The sequence below is a fragment of the Orcinus orca genome, chromosome 1 (assembly GCF_937001465.1).
Source record: "Orcinus orca chromosome 1, mOrcOrc1.1, whole genome shotgun sequence".
Lineage (NCBI taxonomy): Eukaryota > Metazoa > Chordata > Mammalia > Artiodactyla > Delphinidae > Orcinus > Orcinus orca.
Window position 1 is genome coordinate 97,872,297 of NC_064559.1, and position 16,667 is coordinate 97,888,963.

At 38.8% G+C, this 16,667-nt stretch overlaps 1 protein-coding gene across 1 annotated transcript; it reads left to right on the forward strand.

Moving 5' to 3' along the window:
- The first annotated feature begins 488 nt into the window (after positions 1-488).
- On the forward strand, positions 489-1,428 carry LOC125964565 (olfactory receptor 10T2-like). The gene is given in 2 exon segments (XM_049710673.1): positions 489-1,018; positions 1,020-1,428. Coding segments are annotated over 2 exon segments (939 nt in total).
- The last annotated feature ends 15,239 nt before the right edge of the window (positions 1,429-16,667 follow it).

A 16,667-nucleotide genomic window follows, 5' to 3' on the forward strand; every position in this document is an offset into this window, starting at 1 on the left:
GGCTGGATAGATGACTTTTCAATTGTTTTTGTTTTTCCAGTTCAGATTTTCATAAAATGACTTTGAAGATAGGTGATTTCTCAAGACTGTCACTCTCATGCGGGTTAAGCAAATGGTTTAATCTTTTTGAAACTCGGTTTCCATAAAATGGCACGATTAGATGAGATGAACTGTAGAATCACCTCTTGATTTAACACACTAGGTATGAAACTTCTATGCAAATAAGAAGAGAAATGGAAACAACTTATAAAAATAAATTTCTTCAGGTATTGTTGAATTGGGAATTTTCTTATGTCCCTAGCCTTCATGCCTCCTGCTTTCCACTCACCCCTGATCAAAGTGTTTGACTTGTTTTTTACTCATTTTTTCAGACCAGTATTATCAACTTTGTACAGAAACACAAACATGATTTCTCTGGGGGCATTCACTTTTGTCAAATTCTTTCTGTTGTCCGTTTCAGGATGTCTGAGTCTGATTCCCAGTGACCAATGAAGAGATAGAACCAGAGCATGATCACCGAGTTCATCCTTATAGGCTTCTCAAACCTGGGGGATCTGCAGATCCTTCTCTTCTTTATCTTCCTCCTGGTCTACCTGACCACTCCGATGGCCAGTGCCACCATCATGACTATCATTCTTCTGGATCAGGCTTTGCACACCCCTATGTATTTCTTTCTCTTTGTCCTCTCCTGCTCTGAAACCTGCTAAACCTTGGTCATCATACCAAAAATGCTGACCAATCTGCTTTCCACAACTAGAACTACTTTTTTCCCTGGGTGTGCTGCCCAGCTCTATTTCTTTGTGGGCTTGGCTTGTACCAACTCTTTTCTAATTGCTGTGATGGGCTACAATCACTATGTTGCCATCTGCAACCCTTCTCAACTACACAGTCATCATCAGCCATCCACCCACATACTGCTGGTTTTAGCCTCAAGCTTCTGTAGTTTTCTGATCTCTGTGGTTGTCAACATCCTGGTGTTTACTGTACCCTTCTGTGCCTCCAATCGGATCAACCACTTCTGACATTTCCCCTGTCATAAAACTGGGCCGCACAGCCATCAACATAAAGGAGATGGTTATGTTCTTACTCAGCATTCTGGTATTGCTGGTTCCCTTTGTGTTGATCTTCATCTCCTATGTCTTCATTGTTTCCACCATCCTCAAGATCTCTTCAGTGGAGGGACAGCATAAGGCCTTTGCCACCTGTGTCTCCCACCTCACAGTGGTCATTGTTCACTATGGCTGTGCTTCCTTTATCTATTTGAGGCCGACATCCCTGTACTTCTCAAATAAGGACCGACTTGGGGCAGTGACCTATATGGTGATCACCCCGCTACTCAAGCCCCTTGTCTACACACTGAGGAACAAAAAAGTGAAGACGACTCTGAGAAATGTTCTCAGTAGGTACTCATTTCCCAAAACTGCATGAGTGAGTTGATAAGTCAGGGAAGTTATATTCATGAAAGCGTCTGGGGTAGAACTTCAATAAATATACCTACACTCCTTTGTCAAAAAAATAAAACAAGAAAAAAGGACCTCGGGTTACATTGATTATATTTATTGGAAAGTCCTTCTTCGTGTTTAGCCTATATTCATTGTAGAGGTTGTACCATTTGGTCTCCAGAAAGTTATGTGAGTGTGGCAAATTTCAAGGACTCAAGCCATGCTATTTTTGTGCATTGAAAATATCAGTTTTCTCAGATCAACACTACAAATGCTGCATTATTTTTCTAAGAATGTCCAGCCTGTTAATATTCTTCCTACAGTGAAGGAAACAGTAGGGGACGTTGTTTAAGTCTCTGAATGCTTCTATATATCTTTTGAGGTTTCAAATCAATATTTACAGTAAATACATTATTTATAGACAAAAAGAATAATTTGATTATGGATAAATGAGGAGAGAATCAAAGTTCCATGAGGCTGATGGTAGAGGAGAAAACATGGACTCTGGAATCACAAAGACCTAAGTTTGAATATTGATTTGGATCATTTTCCAGCCAAAGGCCATGGGCCAGACTTAACCTCTCTCATGTTCAGTTATTCTCTATGTATCATTAGACCTTTAACACCTTCTCAGCTGGGCACTGTAAGAACTAAAAGAATTAATAGATGTAAAGCAATTTGGTCCTCTTCTGATAGAAGGCATGAAAAATTATTAGTTTTTTTCTACTTCCCTTCATTTTCCTTTTTGCATTCCATAAACTAGGATTGTACTTAATACCAGTTGCAGTGTGAAAGTAAGTTGACCATCCAAGAGTTCTGTTTATGCATCTGCTACTATGTGCAAAGCATTAAACTAGGTACTGTAGGAAAAGAGTAATAAAAGTATGGTTGCCTCATTCTTTCATGTCTCACTATAAGAAATAACCAAATTTTAGTCACCTATAATATATATTATATTTATTTGGCTGAGTTTTGTTTTTGCTGTGAGTTTTGTTGAAGATATGTTTCAATAAAACAACATAATTTTATAAGAAACTAATTTCGTAAGTGTTCATTTCTCAGCCTTCCACTTGAGCAACATGTAGTTTAGGAGCTCTTGGTTGGGTGTGTGGGGGGTCACATAACATAGTTTTTTAAAAAAAAATAAACTTATTTTATTTATTTATTTTTGGCTGTGTTGGGTCTTCGTTGCTCCACACTGGCTTTCTCTAGTTGCGGTGAGCAGGGGCTACTCTTTGTTGCAGTGCGCGGACTTCTCATTGCAGTGGCTTCTCTTGTGCCGAGCACAGGCTCCAGGTGCACGGGCTTCAGTAGCTGAGGCACACGGGCTTCAGTAGCTGTGGCACACGGGCTCAGTAGTTGTGGCTTGCGGGCTCTAGAGTGCAGGATTGGTAGTTGTGGCGCACGGGCTTAGTTGCTCCACAGCATGTGGGATCTTCCCAGACCAGGGCTCAAACTTGTTTCCCCTGCATTTTCAGGTGGATTGTTAACCACTGCACCACCAGGGAAGCCCATAAAATAGATTTAAAAATAAGTTTCCTGGGGCTTCCCTGGTGGTGCAGTGGTTGAGAGTCCGCCTGCCGATGCAGGCGATACGGGTTTGTGCCCCAGTCCGGGAAGATCCCACGTGCCGCGGAGCGGCTAGGTCTGTGAGCCATGGTCGCTGAGCCTGCGCGTCTGGAGCCTGTGCTCCGCAACAGGAGATTCCACAACAGTGAGAGGCCCGCGTACCGCAAAATAAATAAAAAAATAAGTTTCCTAACATATTTCTTGTGTGAGGAGGTACAATAACTTAAATTCTGTGAAATGAGACTAAGTAAAACATGGTTTTATAAGGATTAAATGAGGAAATGCCTTACAGTATATCTAGCTCATCTTTTTATGACTGGCTTATTTCACTTAGGAAAAGGGGAATTGTTGTTTGATGGTTACAGAGTTTCAGATTTGCAAGATGAAAAAGTTCTATAGATCTATTTTACAACAATGTGAATATACTTAATACTACTGAACTGCACACATAAAAATGGTTAAGATAGTAAATTTTATGATTAACAAAGCTGAAATTTTTGATAGGCATTCATTTCCCACTGAAAATTTTCTCCAAAGCAAGGTCAGTGTGGAGGGATTAGTCAAGAGACTCAAGAAAGTTTCAGAAGCAAACTTCTCAAAATCATTTGCCAGTAATTAGATATCTATATTTGATGTTGAAAGACCTGATATTTGCAAATAAGAATGTAGGCTATATGTAATGTTTTCTTCTCTAGTTTACCCCATCCTCTTACATATGGCAACCTTGCCTCTAGCGTAGCCCTGGTTTCCCCCTCCAGCTTCTCTGATGTGGGCAGTAGCTTTTTTTTTTTAACATATTTATTGGAGTATAATTGCTTTACCATTGTGTGCTAGTTTCTGTGTATAAAAAAGTGAATCAGCTGTATGTGTACATATATCCCCACCCTCTTGCATCTCCCCCCCAACCCTCCCTATCCCACCCTTCTAGGTGATCACAGACCACTGAGCTGATCTCCCTGTGCTATGCAGCTGCTTCCCACTAGTTATCTATTTTACATTTGGTAGTATATATATGTCAGTGCTACTCTTTCACTGCATCCCAGCTTACCCTTCCCCCTCCCCATGTCAAGTCCATTCTCTACATCTGCATCTTTATTCCTGTCCTGCCCCTAGGTTCATCAGAACCATTTTTATTAGATTCCATATATATGTGTTAGCATACAGTATTTGTTTTTCTCTTTCTGACTTACTTCACTCTGTATGATAGTGGGCAGTAGCTATTAACTACTACCCCCCACATCTGAGTCTTAGGAGTTTTATCTACTATTCAATTAATTATGTGATCCACCTATAATCTCAGTAGACTACATCAGCATAGTTTTTCAATCTCTTTTATCCATTTATATTAAGCACTAAAATATGACTTCTCATCCCCAGGGTCTTTTCTATCCTTTTTAAAAGCTAAAAAGTTTTACTTCCATCTGCATCCTACACAAAACTATACAAAACTCCTGTTGTTTATGTCACAACTTTATACAATAGCTATAAAGTTCTATGCAGTTTGAACATAAAACTACCAAACTTTCCTGCCACTCACCATGCCTAAAGATATTTTTCTTCTTGAATGTTATGGAAAAATACATTTACTTACAAGATAAAAGGAGATTGCTTAAATGCTGAGAGCACAAAGATTCAAGACTGTAATCTAAAAACTCCAAGTAAAACTCGATATTCCTGAAAGATGCACTAACAATTATTCTATCCTTATGTGTATTTCCCTGAAACCTCTAGAGTAATATACACTGAACGTTGAGAAGGCTGTTCCTACCCTAGAAAAGAGGTAAATAATTATTTCATGTTTTATTCTAATATTTAGAGAATTGTAAGTTTGTGTTAATATGGTACTTTTATAAAATTTACAATTATTATTAAATTACTTAAGTAATTAGTAAAATGTAATAAATGAATCTGTTAAGAAAAAATAATACAACAGCAGTGATATCATGGCTTATATAGCATAAAATTATAATTAGATAAATAATAAGTAAGCACCACTTACTCTGTCATAATAATCCTGTTTCAAATGAACCTAGAACTCAGTTTGTGAAGCCCAGACAATGAACTAACTGGGAGCCAGGATTCTTCTTTCTTCCAGCAAAAATAACTGCATTTAAATATTAATTCTTGAGGAGACGTTCAAGATGGCGGAGGAGTAAGACATGGAGGTCACCTTCCTCCCCACAAATACATCTACATGTGGAACAACTACTGAACACCGGCAGAAAACCTAAGACTTCCCAAAAGGCAAGAAACTCCCCACGTACATGGGTAGGGTAAAAGAAAAAAGAAAAAACAGAGACAAAAGAATAGGGACGGGACCTGCACCAGTGGGAGGGAGCTGTGAAGGAGGAAAGGTTTCCACACACTAGGAGCCCCTTCGCGGGTGGAGACTGCGGGTGGCGGAGTAGGGGAGCCTCGGAGCCGCGGAGGAGAGCACAGCAACAGGGTTGCAGAGGGCAAAGCGGAGAGGATAAAGCAGAGAGATTCCCGCACGGAGGATCGGTGCCGACCGGCACTCACCAGCTTGAGAGGCTTGTCTGCTCACCCCCCGGGGCGGGCGGGGCTGGGAGCTGAGGCTTGGGCTTCGGTCAGAGCGCAGGGAGAGGACTAGGGTTGGCGGCGTGAACACAGCCTGAAGGGGGCTAGTGAGCCACAGCTAGCCGGGAGCGAGTCCTGGAAAAACTCTGGACCTGGCCAAGAGACAAGAGACCATTGTTTCCGGGTGAGTGAGGAGAGGGGATTCAGAGCACCGCCTAACTGAGCTCCAGAGACAGGAGCGAGGCATGGCTAATAGCGCGGACCCGAGAGACAGGCATGAAACGCTAACGCTGCTGCTGCAGCCATCAAGAAGCCTGTGTGCAAGCACAGGTCACTATTCACACCTCCCCTCCCGGGAGCCTGAGCAGCCCACCACTACCAGGGTCCCATGATACAGGGACAACTTCCCCCGGAGAACACACGGCCCCTCCGTCCCCCAGTCCTGAGTGAGCCAGACACCCCTAATCAGCTGCTACTTTAACCCCGGCCTGTCTGAGTGAAGAACAGATGCCCTTCAGGCGACCTACACACAGAGGTGGAGCCATATCCACAGCTGAACCCCAGGAGCTGTGCAAACAAAGAAGAGAAAGGGAAATTCCTCCCAGCAGCCTCAGGAGCAGTGGATTAAATCTCCACAATCAACTTGATGTACCCGGCATCTCTGGAATACCTGAATAGATAACGAACCATCCCAAAATTGAGGTGGTGGACTTTGGGAGCAACTGTAGACTTGGGGTTTGCTTTCTGTATCTAATTTGTTTCTGGTTTTATGTTTATCATAGATAAGTACTTAGAGTGTATTATCATTGGTAGATTTGTTTATTGATTTGGTTGCTCTCTTCCTTTTTTTTTTTAATATATATAGAATTTTTTTCCTTTTTCTCTTTTTGTGAGTGTGTATGTTTACGCCTCTTTGTGCAATTTTGTTTGTATAGCTTTGCTTTTACCATTTGTCCTAGAGTTCTGTCTGTCCATTTTTTGTTTTTTAGTATACTTTTTAGTGTTTGTTATCATTGGGGGATTAGATTTTTGGTTTTCTTGCTCTCTTCTTTCTTTCCTTTTCTTTATTACTTTTAAATTTTTTTTATTTTTAATAATTTTCTTTTATATTTCATTTTAATGACTCTTTTATTTTATTTTACTTGATTCTTTCTTTCTTTCTTTCTTTCTTTTTCTCCCTTTTCTTCTAAGCCATTTGGCTGACAGTGTCTGGGGCTCCAGCCAGGTGTCAGGCCTGTGACTTTGAGGTGGGAGAGCTGAGTTCAGGACACTGGTCCACCAGAAACCTCCCAGCTCCACGTAATATCAACTGAAAAGCTCTCCTAGAGATCTCCATCTCAACAATAAGATGCAGCTCTACTCAACGACCAGCAAGCTCAAGTGCTGGACACCCCATGCCAAACAAATAGCAAGACAGGAACACAACCCCACTCATTAGCAGAGAGGCTGCCTAAAATCATAATAAGTCCACAGACACCCCAAAACACACCACCAGACGTGGACCTGCCCACCAGAAAGACAAGATCCAGCCTCATCCACCAGAACACAGGCACTAGTTCCCTCCACCAGGAAGCCTACACAACCCACTGAACCAACCTTAGCCACTGGAGACAGACACCAAAAACAATGGTGACTACAAACATGCAGCCAGCAAAAAGAAGACCCCAAACACAATAAGTTAAGCAAAATGAAAAGACAGACAAACACACAGCAGATGAAGGAGTAAGGCAAAAACCCACCAGAACAAACAAATGAAGAGGAAATAGGCAGTCTACCTGAAAAAGAATTCAGAGTAATGGTAGTAAAGATGATCCAAAATCTTGGAAGTAGAATGGAGAAAATAAAAGAAACTTTTAATAAGGACCTAGAAGAAGTAAAGAGCAAACAAACAACGATGATCAACCCAATAAATGAAATTAAATATTCTCTAGGAGGAATTAATAGCAGAAAAACTGAGGAAGAAAATGGATAAGTGACCTGGAAGATAAAATAGTGGAAATAACTACTGCAGAGCAGAATAAAGAAAAAAGAATGAAAAGAACTGAGGACAGTCTCAGAGACCTCTGGGGCAACATTAAATGCATTAATATTCGAATTATAGGGGTTCCAGAAGAAGAAGAGAAAAAGAAAGGGACTGAGAAAATATTTGAAGAGATTATAATTGAAAACTTCCCTAATATGGGAAAGGAAATAGTTAATCAAGTCCAGGAAGCACAGAGAGTCCCATACAGGATAAATCCAAGGAGAAATATGCCAAGACACATATTAATTAAACTGTCAAAAATTAAATACAAAGAAAGCATATTAAAAGCAGCAAGGGAAAAACAACAAATAACACACAAGGGAATCCCCATAAGGTTAACAGCTGATCTTTCAGCAGAAACTCTGCAAGCCAGGAGGGAGTGGCAGGACATATTGAAAGTGTTGAAGGAGAAAAACCTGCAACCAAGATTACTCTACCCAGCAAGGATCTCATTCAGATTTGATGGAGAAATTAAAACCTTTACAGACAAGCAAAAGCTGAGAGAGATCAGCACCACCAAACCAGCTTTACAACAAATGCTAAAAGAACTTCCCTAGGCAAGAAACACAAGAGAAGGAAAAGACCTACAATAACGAACCCAAAACAATTAAGAAAATGAGAATAGGAACATACATATCAATAATTACCTTAAATGTAAATGGACTAAATGCTCCCACCAAAAGACACAGATTGGCTGAATGGATACAAAAACAAGACCCGTATATATGCTGTCTACAAGAGACCCACTTCAGACCTAGAGACACATACAGACTGAAAGTAAGGAGATGGAAAAAGATATTCCATGCAAATGGAAACAAAAAGAAAGCTGGAGTAGCAATTCTCATGTCAGAGAAAATAGACTTTAAAATAAAAACTATTAGAAGAGACAAAGAAGGACACTACATAATGATCAAGGGATCAATCCAAGAAGAAGATATAACAATTGTAAATATTTATGAACCCAACATAGGAGCACCTCAATACATAAGGCCAATACTAACAGCCATAAAAGGGGAAATCAACAGTAACACATTCATAATAGGGGACTTTAACACCCCACTTTCACCAATGGACAGATCATCCAAAATGAAAATAAATAAGGAAACACAAGCTTTAAATGATACATTAAATAAGCTGGACTTAACTGATATTTATAGGACATTCCATCCAAAAACAACAGAATACACATTTTTCTCAAGTGCTCATGGAACATTCTCCAGGATAGATCTTGCGTCACAAATCAAGCCTTGGTAAATTTAAGAAAATTGAAACTGTATCAGGTATCTTTTCTGTCCACAATGCTATGAGACTAGATATCAATTACAGGAAAAGATCTGTAAAAATTACAAACACATTGAGGCTAAACAATACACTACTTAATAATGAAGTGATCACTGAAGAAATCAAAGAGGAAATTAAAAACTACCTACAAGCAAATGACAATGGAGACACAACGACCCAAATCCTATGGGATGCACCAAAAGCAGTTCTAAGAGGGAAGTTTATAGCAATACAATCCTACCTTAAAAACAGGAAACATCTCGAATAAACAACCTAACCTTGCACCTAAAGCAATTAGAGAAAGAAGAACAAAAAAAACCCAAAGTTAGCAGAAGGAAAGAAATCATAAAAATCAGATCGGAAATAAATGAAAAAGAAATTAAGGAAACGATAGCAAAGATCAATAAAACTAAAAGCTGGTTCTTTGAGAAGATAAACAAAATTGATAAACCATTAGTCAGACTCATCAAGAAAAAAAGGAAGAAGACCCAAATCAATAGAATTAGAAATGAAAAAGGAGAAGTAACAACTGACACTGCAGAAATACAAAAGATCCCGAGGGATTACTACAAGCAACTCTATGCCAATAAAATGGAAAACCTGGAAGAAATGGACAAATTCTTAGAGATACACAACCTGCCAAGACTGAATCAGGAAGAAATAGAAAATATGAACAGACCAATCACAAGCACTGAAATTGAGACTGTGATTAAAAATCTTCCAACAAACAAAAGCCCAGGACCAGATGCCTTCACAGGCGAATTCTATGAAACATTTAGAGAAGAGCTAACACCTATCCTTCTCAAACTCTTCCAAAATATAGCAGAGGGAGGAACACTCCAAAACTCATTCTACGAGGCCACCATCACCCTGATACCAAAACCAGACAAGGATGTCACAAAGAAAGAAAACTACAGGCCAATATCACTGATGAAGATAGATGCAAAAATCCTCAACAAAATACTAGCAAACAGAATCCAACAGCACATTAAGAGGATCATACACCATGATCAGGTGGCATTTATTCCAGGAATGCAAGGATTCTTCAATATACACAAATCATATGGACACCTTATCTTTGATAAAGGTGGCAGGAATGTACAGTGGAGAAAGGACGGCCTCTTCAATAAGTGGTGCTGGGAAAACTGGACAGGTACATGTAAAAGTATGAAATTAGATCAATCCCTAACACCATACACAAAAATAAGCTCAAAATGGATTAAAGACCTAAATATAAGGCCAGAAACTATCAAACTCTTAGAGGAAAACATAGGCAGAACACTCTATGACGTAAATCACAGCAAGATCCTTTCTGACCCACCTCCTAGAGAAATGGAAATAAAAACAAAAATAAACAAATGGGACCTAATGAAACTTCAAAGCTTTTGCACAGCAAAGGAAACCATAAACAATACCAAAAGACAACCCTCAGAATGGGAGAAAATATTTGCAAATGAAGCAACCAACAAAGGATTAATCTCCAAAATTTACAAGCAGCTCATGCAGCTCAATAACAAAAAAACAAACAACCCAATCCAAAACTGGGCAGAAGACCTAAATAGGCATTTCTCCAAAGAAGATATACAGACTGCCAACAAACACATGAAAGAATGCTCAACATCATTAATCATTAGAGAAATGCAAATCAAGACTACAATGAGATATCATCTCACACCAGTCAGAATGGCCATCATCAAAAAGTCTAGAAACAATAAATGCTGGAGAGGGTGTGGAGAAAAGGGAACACTCTTGCACTGCTGGTGGGAATGTGAATTGGTTCAGCCACTGTGGAGAACAGTATGGAGGTTCCTTAAAAAACTACAAATAAAGCTACCATATGACCCAGCAATCCCACTACTGGGCATATACCCTGAGAAAACCGAAATTCAAAAAGAGTCATGTACCAAAATGTTCATTGCAGCTCTATTTATAATAGCCCGGAGATGGAAACAACCTAAGTGCTCATCATCGGATGAATGGATAAAGAAGGTGTGGCACATATATACAATGGAATATTACTCAGCCATAAAAAGAAACGAAATTGAGCTATTTGTAATGAGGTGGATAGACCTAGAGTCTGTCATACACAGTGAAGTGAGTCAGAAAGAGAAAGACAAATACCATATGCTAACACATATATATGGAATTTAAGGGGAAAAAAATGTCATGAAGAACCTAGGGGTAAGGCAGGAATAAAGACGCAGACCTCCTAGAGAACGGACTTGAGGTTATGGGGAGGGGGAAGGGTGAGCTGTGACAGGGCGAGAGAGAGTCATGGACATATACACACTAACAAACGTAGTAAGGTAGATAGCTAGTGGGAAGCAGCCGCATGGTACAGGGATATTGGCTTGGTGCTTTGTGACAGCCTGGAGGGGTGGGATAGGGAGGGTGGGAGGGAGGGAGATGCAAGAGGGAAGAGATATGGGAACATATGTATATGTATAACTGATTCACTTTGTTATAAAGCAGAAACTAACACACCATTGTAAAGCAATTATACCCCAATAAAGATGTTAAAAATATATATATATATATACACAAATCACTCAACGTGATACACCATAATAACAAATTGAAGGAGAAAAACCATATGATCATCTCAATAGATGCAGAGAAAGCCTTAGACAAAATTCAACACCCATTTATGATAAAAAACCTTGCGGAAAGTAGGCATAGAGAGAACTTTCCTCGACATAATAAAGGCCAACATCGTCCTCAATGGTGAAAAACTGAAAGCATTTCCACTAAGGTCAGGAACAAGACAAGGATGCCCATTTTCACCACTCTTATTCAACATAGTTTTGGAAGTTTTAGCCACAGCAATCAGAGACGAAAAGGAAATAAAAGTAATCTAAATCGGAAAAGAAGAAGTAAAGCTGTCACTGTTTGTAGATGACATGATACTATACATAGAGAATCCTAAAGATGCTACCAGAAAACTACTAGAGCTAATCAATGAATTTGGTAAAGTTGCAGGATACAAAATTAATGCACAGAAATCTCTTGCATTCCTATACACTAATGATGAAATATCTGAAAGTGAATTCAAGAAAACACTCCCATTTACCATTGCAACAAAAAGAATAAAATATCTAGGAATAAACCTACCTAAGGAGACAAAAGACCTGTATGCAAATAATTATAAGACACTGATGAAAGAAATTAAAGATGATACAAATAGATGGAGAGATATACCATGTTCTTGGATTGGAAGAATCAACATTGTGAAAATAACTCTACTACCCAAAGCAATCTACAGATTCAATGCAATCCCTATCAAACTACCACTGGCATTTTTCACAGAACTAGAAGAAAAAAACTCACAATTTGTATGGAAACACAAAAGACCCCGAATAGCCAAAGCAATCTTGAGAATAAAAAACAGAGCTGGAGGAATCAGGCTCCCTGACTTCAGACTATACTGCAAAGCCACAGTAATCAAGACAGTATGGTACTGGCACAAAAACAGAAAGATAGATCAATGGAACAGGATAGAAAGCCCAGAGATAAACCCATGCACATATGGTCACTTTATCTTTGATAAAGGAGGCAGGAATGTACAGTGGAGAAAGGAAAGTCTCTTCAATAAGTGGTGCTGGGAAAACTGGACAGGTGCATGTAAAAGTATGAGATTAGATCACTCCCTAACACCATACAGAAAAATAAGCTCAAAATGGATTAAAGACCTAAGTGTAAGGCCAGACACTATCAAACTCTTAGAGGAAAACATAGGCAGAACACTCTATGACATGAATCACAGCAAGATCCTTTCTGACCCACCTCCTAGAGAAATGGAAATAAAAACAAAAATAAACAAGTGGGACCTAATGAAACTTCAAAGCTTTTGCACAGCAAAGGAAATGATAAACAAGACAAAAAGACAACCCTCAGAATGGGAGAAAATATTTGCAAATGAAACAACTGACAAAGGATTAATCTCCAAAATTTATAAGCAGCTCATGCAGCTCAATAACAAAAAAACAAACAACCCAATCCAAAACTGGGCAGAAGACCTAAATAGACATTTCTCCAAAGAAGATATACAGACTGCCAACAAGCACATGAAGGAATGCTCAACATCATTGATCATTAGAGAAATGCAAATCAAAACTACAATGAGATATCATCTCACACCAGTCAGAATGGCCATCATCAAAAAATCTAGAAACAATAAATGCTGGAGAGGGTGTGGAGAAAAGGGGACCCTCTTGCACTGTTGGTGGGAATGTATATTGATACAGCCACTGTGGAGAACAGTATGGAGGTTCCTTAAAAAACTACAAATAGAGCTACCATATGTCCCAGCAATCCCACTACTGGGCATATACCCTGAGATAACCATAATTCAAAAAGAGTCATGTACCAAAATGTTCATTGCTGCTCTATTTACAATAGCCCGGAGATGGCAACAACCTAAGTGTACAATCATCGGATGAATGGATGAAGAAGATGTGGCACATATATACAATGGAATATTACTCAGCCATAAAAAGAAACGAAATTGAGCTCTTTGTAATGAGGTGGATAGACCTAGAGTCTGTCATACAGAGTGAAGTGAGTCAGAAAGAGAAAGACAAATACCGTATGTTAACACATATATATGGAATTTAAGGGGAAAAAATGTCATGAAGAACCTAGGAGTAAGACAGGAATAAAGATACAGACCTACTAGAGAATGGACTTGAGCATATGGGGAGGGGGAAGGGTAAGCTGTGACAAAGCGAGAGAGAGGCATGGACATATATACACTACCAAATGTAAGGTAGATAGCTAGTGGGAAGCAGCTGCATAGCACAGGGAGATCAGCTCGGTGCTTTGTGACCACCTAGAGCGTTGGGATAGGGAGGGTGGGAGGGAGGGAGATGCAAGAGGGAAGAGATATGGGAACATATGTATATGTATAACTGATTCACTTTGTTATAAAGCAGAAACTAACACACCATTGTAAAGCAATTATACTCCAATAAAGATGTAAAAAAAAAAAATAACGAATGGCAGAATTTGAAATACCAAATTTTAGATATTTAGGCAATAAACACTTCTGTATGTCACAGGATTTTTTTAAAGCTACGTATTAGGGTTTCATCTGGCAAAAAAAAAAAAAAAGAGAGAGAGAGAGAGATACACACTCACTGTAGAAAATTTAGAAAAGAAATAGAAACAAGTTTGTGGCCTTGGGTGTACAGAATATGATTGATTAATCCTTTCTTCCTGACACGCATACTCATTGTTGGTCTAGCATGGCCTGCTTATTTTATCTTACTATTTTAAGTAATGTAGTCACTCATGAACACACCACCAGCAACAAGAGGTAGGACCCTGACCACACCTGCATGGTCTTCTCCCCAGTTCATCACCCTGCCTCTTCCCAGCTGAGTTGCCTATCATCCTGAATTAGTATTTATCACTACCTTGCTTTTCTTTGTATGTTTTCCTTGCCTTTATATACATATGTGCGTGTTTTATATATATACATATACACACACATTGTGATGGTTAATTTTATGTATCAATTTGGCTGGGCCACAGGGCGATTAGCTATTTGTTCAAACATTATTCTGGGTGTTTCTTTGAGGATGTTTTGGGATGAGATTAACATTTACATTGATGGACTTTGAGTGAAGCAGATTGCCCTCCACAATGTGAGTGGGCCGCGTCCGATTCAGCAGGTCTGGATAGAACAAAAAAGACCGGCCTCCCCAAGCAAGGGGGAGTTCTTCAGCAGACCGCCTTCAGACTCAGACTGGAATATCCACTCTCCTCGGTCTCCAACCTGCAGCCCAGCATGCAGATTCAGGACTTACCAGGCTTCATAACCACAGGACCCAATTCCTTATAAGAAATCGCCTCCTGTATATATATAAACATCCTACTGGTCCTGGTTCTCTGGAGAACCCTAATACACATATATATTTCCTAATGTTTTTAAGGTCGTTAAATGTAAAAAAGGGATTCATGCTAAACACAATCCTTTTTAACTTATTTTTCATTTAATACAATATAACTAAAATTTAGCCATATTGTTACATGTCACTATAGTAGTTCATTTTGGCTACCTTATGAGAGTCTGTTCTGTGGCTATTCTACAGTTTATTCATTCATTCTCCTGTTGATGGGCACCCGGGTTGATTTCAGTGTTTTGCTACGGAAATAATTTTTTAAAATGAAAAGAATATTAAAGTATATTTCCTCCGACTAAAAAAAAAAAGAAAGAAAATAAAGGACAAAGTGATATGGATACAGAAATTTGTAGAATGTTTGTGAAAGGGAATACTGAGAAGAGCTGTGAATCTCAGGATTCTCTAAGATTGGATTAAATATAGTTGGGTAAATGGATTTTGTTGGGAGTGGGCTATTTGGATTTGGTTTGGATTTGGTTTCTCTGTTAAGAGAACAAAGTTTTCTTGGAATGCTCCTTTTGATAACAAATTGTGTGAGTTTCTTTGCCTTTAAATGATCTGTGTTTGCTTTTGAAATATTTTCACTTTGGTTAAGTGAATAAGTATTGTCTGCCAGATTCTAAAAGATTGACCTCCAGCTACCTTTGAGATGCTTCAAAGTAACCCTGAGGCATCTCAGAGAAATATTAAATTAACTATGATTACCTGGTATGTTAAATTACAGGGAAAGCATTGTCAAATGAATGATAAGCCTTCTCCGGTTATACTGTATGGATAAATGTTATTAATACAGATATTCTAAAAATTACATGAAATTCCTAAAAATCTGGTATGTCCTGATAAAATGTTACCAGTCATAATTCTGGCTATTGTAACCAAGTTTCTTTACTGATTAAATCATAATCAGGTGTTTAACCATGACTTTTATATCTTTCTGTCATTTAAAGACAGTTATTGTTGTATTCTGATGCTTTTGCCAAAGTGCTTTACCTTCAAGAAGATTCACTTCTTGAAATTTCCTTCAAGAAGGAAATTTTGACAAGTACAAGTCTCTGATAAATTTCAGATTATACCACTGAACTGGGTAAGAAATTAAAGAATCCTGATAGAAAACCTGGTAGCTTCATAAAAAGTTAACAAAAGGATTAGTTACTGAGTGAACTGGTGAATATAGGTATAATGTTTATGGGTTTTTGTCTGGAATATTACTGGTTTTGATCTATATTTTTCAGATATAGGGAAGCCCTTCCCCTCAAGCTACTATGACTTAACAGCAATTGGGTAAATTACACCTCTATGTTTAGAATCGAAATGCTATTCTTTCTCTCTGCCTGGTCTCTCCAGAAATAGGAGAGTCTCAGGTTCTGAGGAGGCTTATCAAGTGAATGGGAAAAACTATCTCCTGGCATGTGCAAGAATTTTGATATTTTGGAGACCTCTAAAAAAGAGAAGTCCACTGAGGCAGAATCTGATGGCAGGACTTTGTCATGGATTTCCTGGCCTTGAGAGGCCTTTGTGGGAATTCAGTCTGAGACTCCTGAGGAGTTCGACCAAAGCCAGTGCGGAGGAGCCTATGTGGTCAATAGACTGGACTTATTTTGGAAACAAATTAGTCTTGATTCGGCTGTGTTTGTTGGAGATGAGGGTAATTAGGGAGAAAAATATTATGTTTCAATAGATATTAAATTCTAGTTCTGTTAATGCTGTTGTGTTAAGCACACTTTTGCCTTAATATTCAGGAGGACAAGAAAATTACCTAACAGAGTTATCACAGAGTATAACTACTCATGATATATGACACTGCTTGCTTTAAGTCTATTGCTAAAAGCACACGTACAAATGCTTGTGTGACAAATGGGTGTAATAGATTTTATATATATATATATATATATAGCCTCTAAAATGATTCCC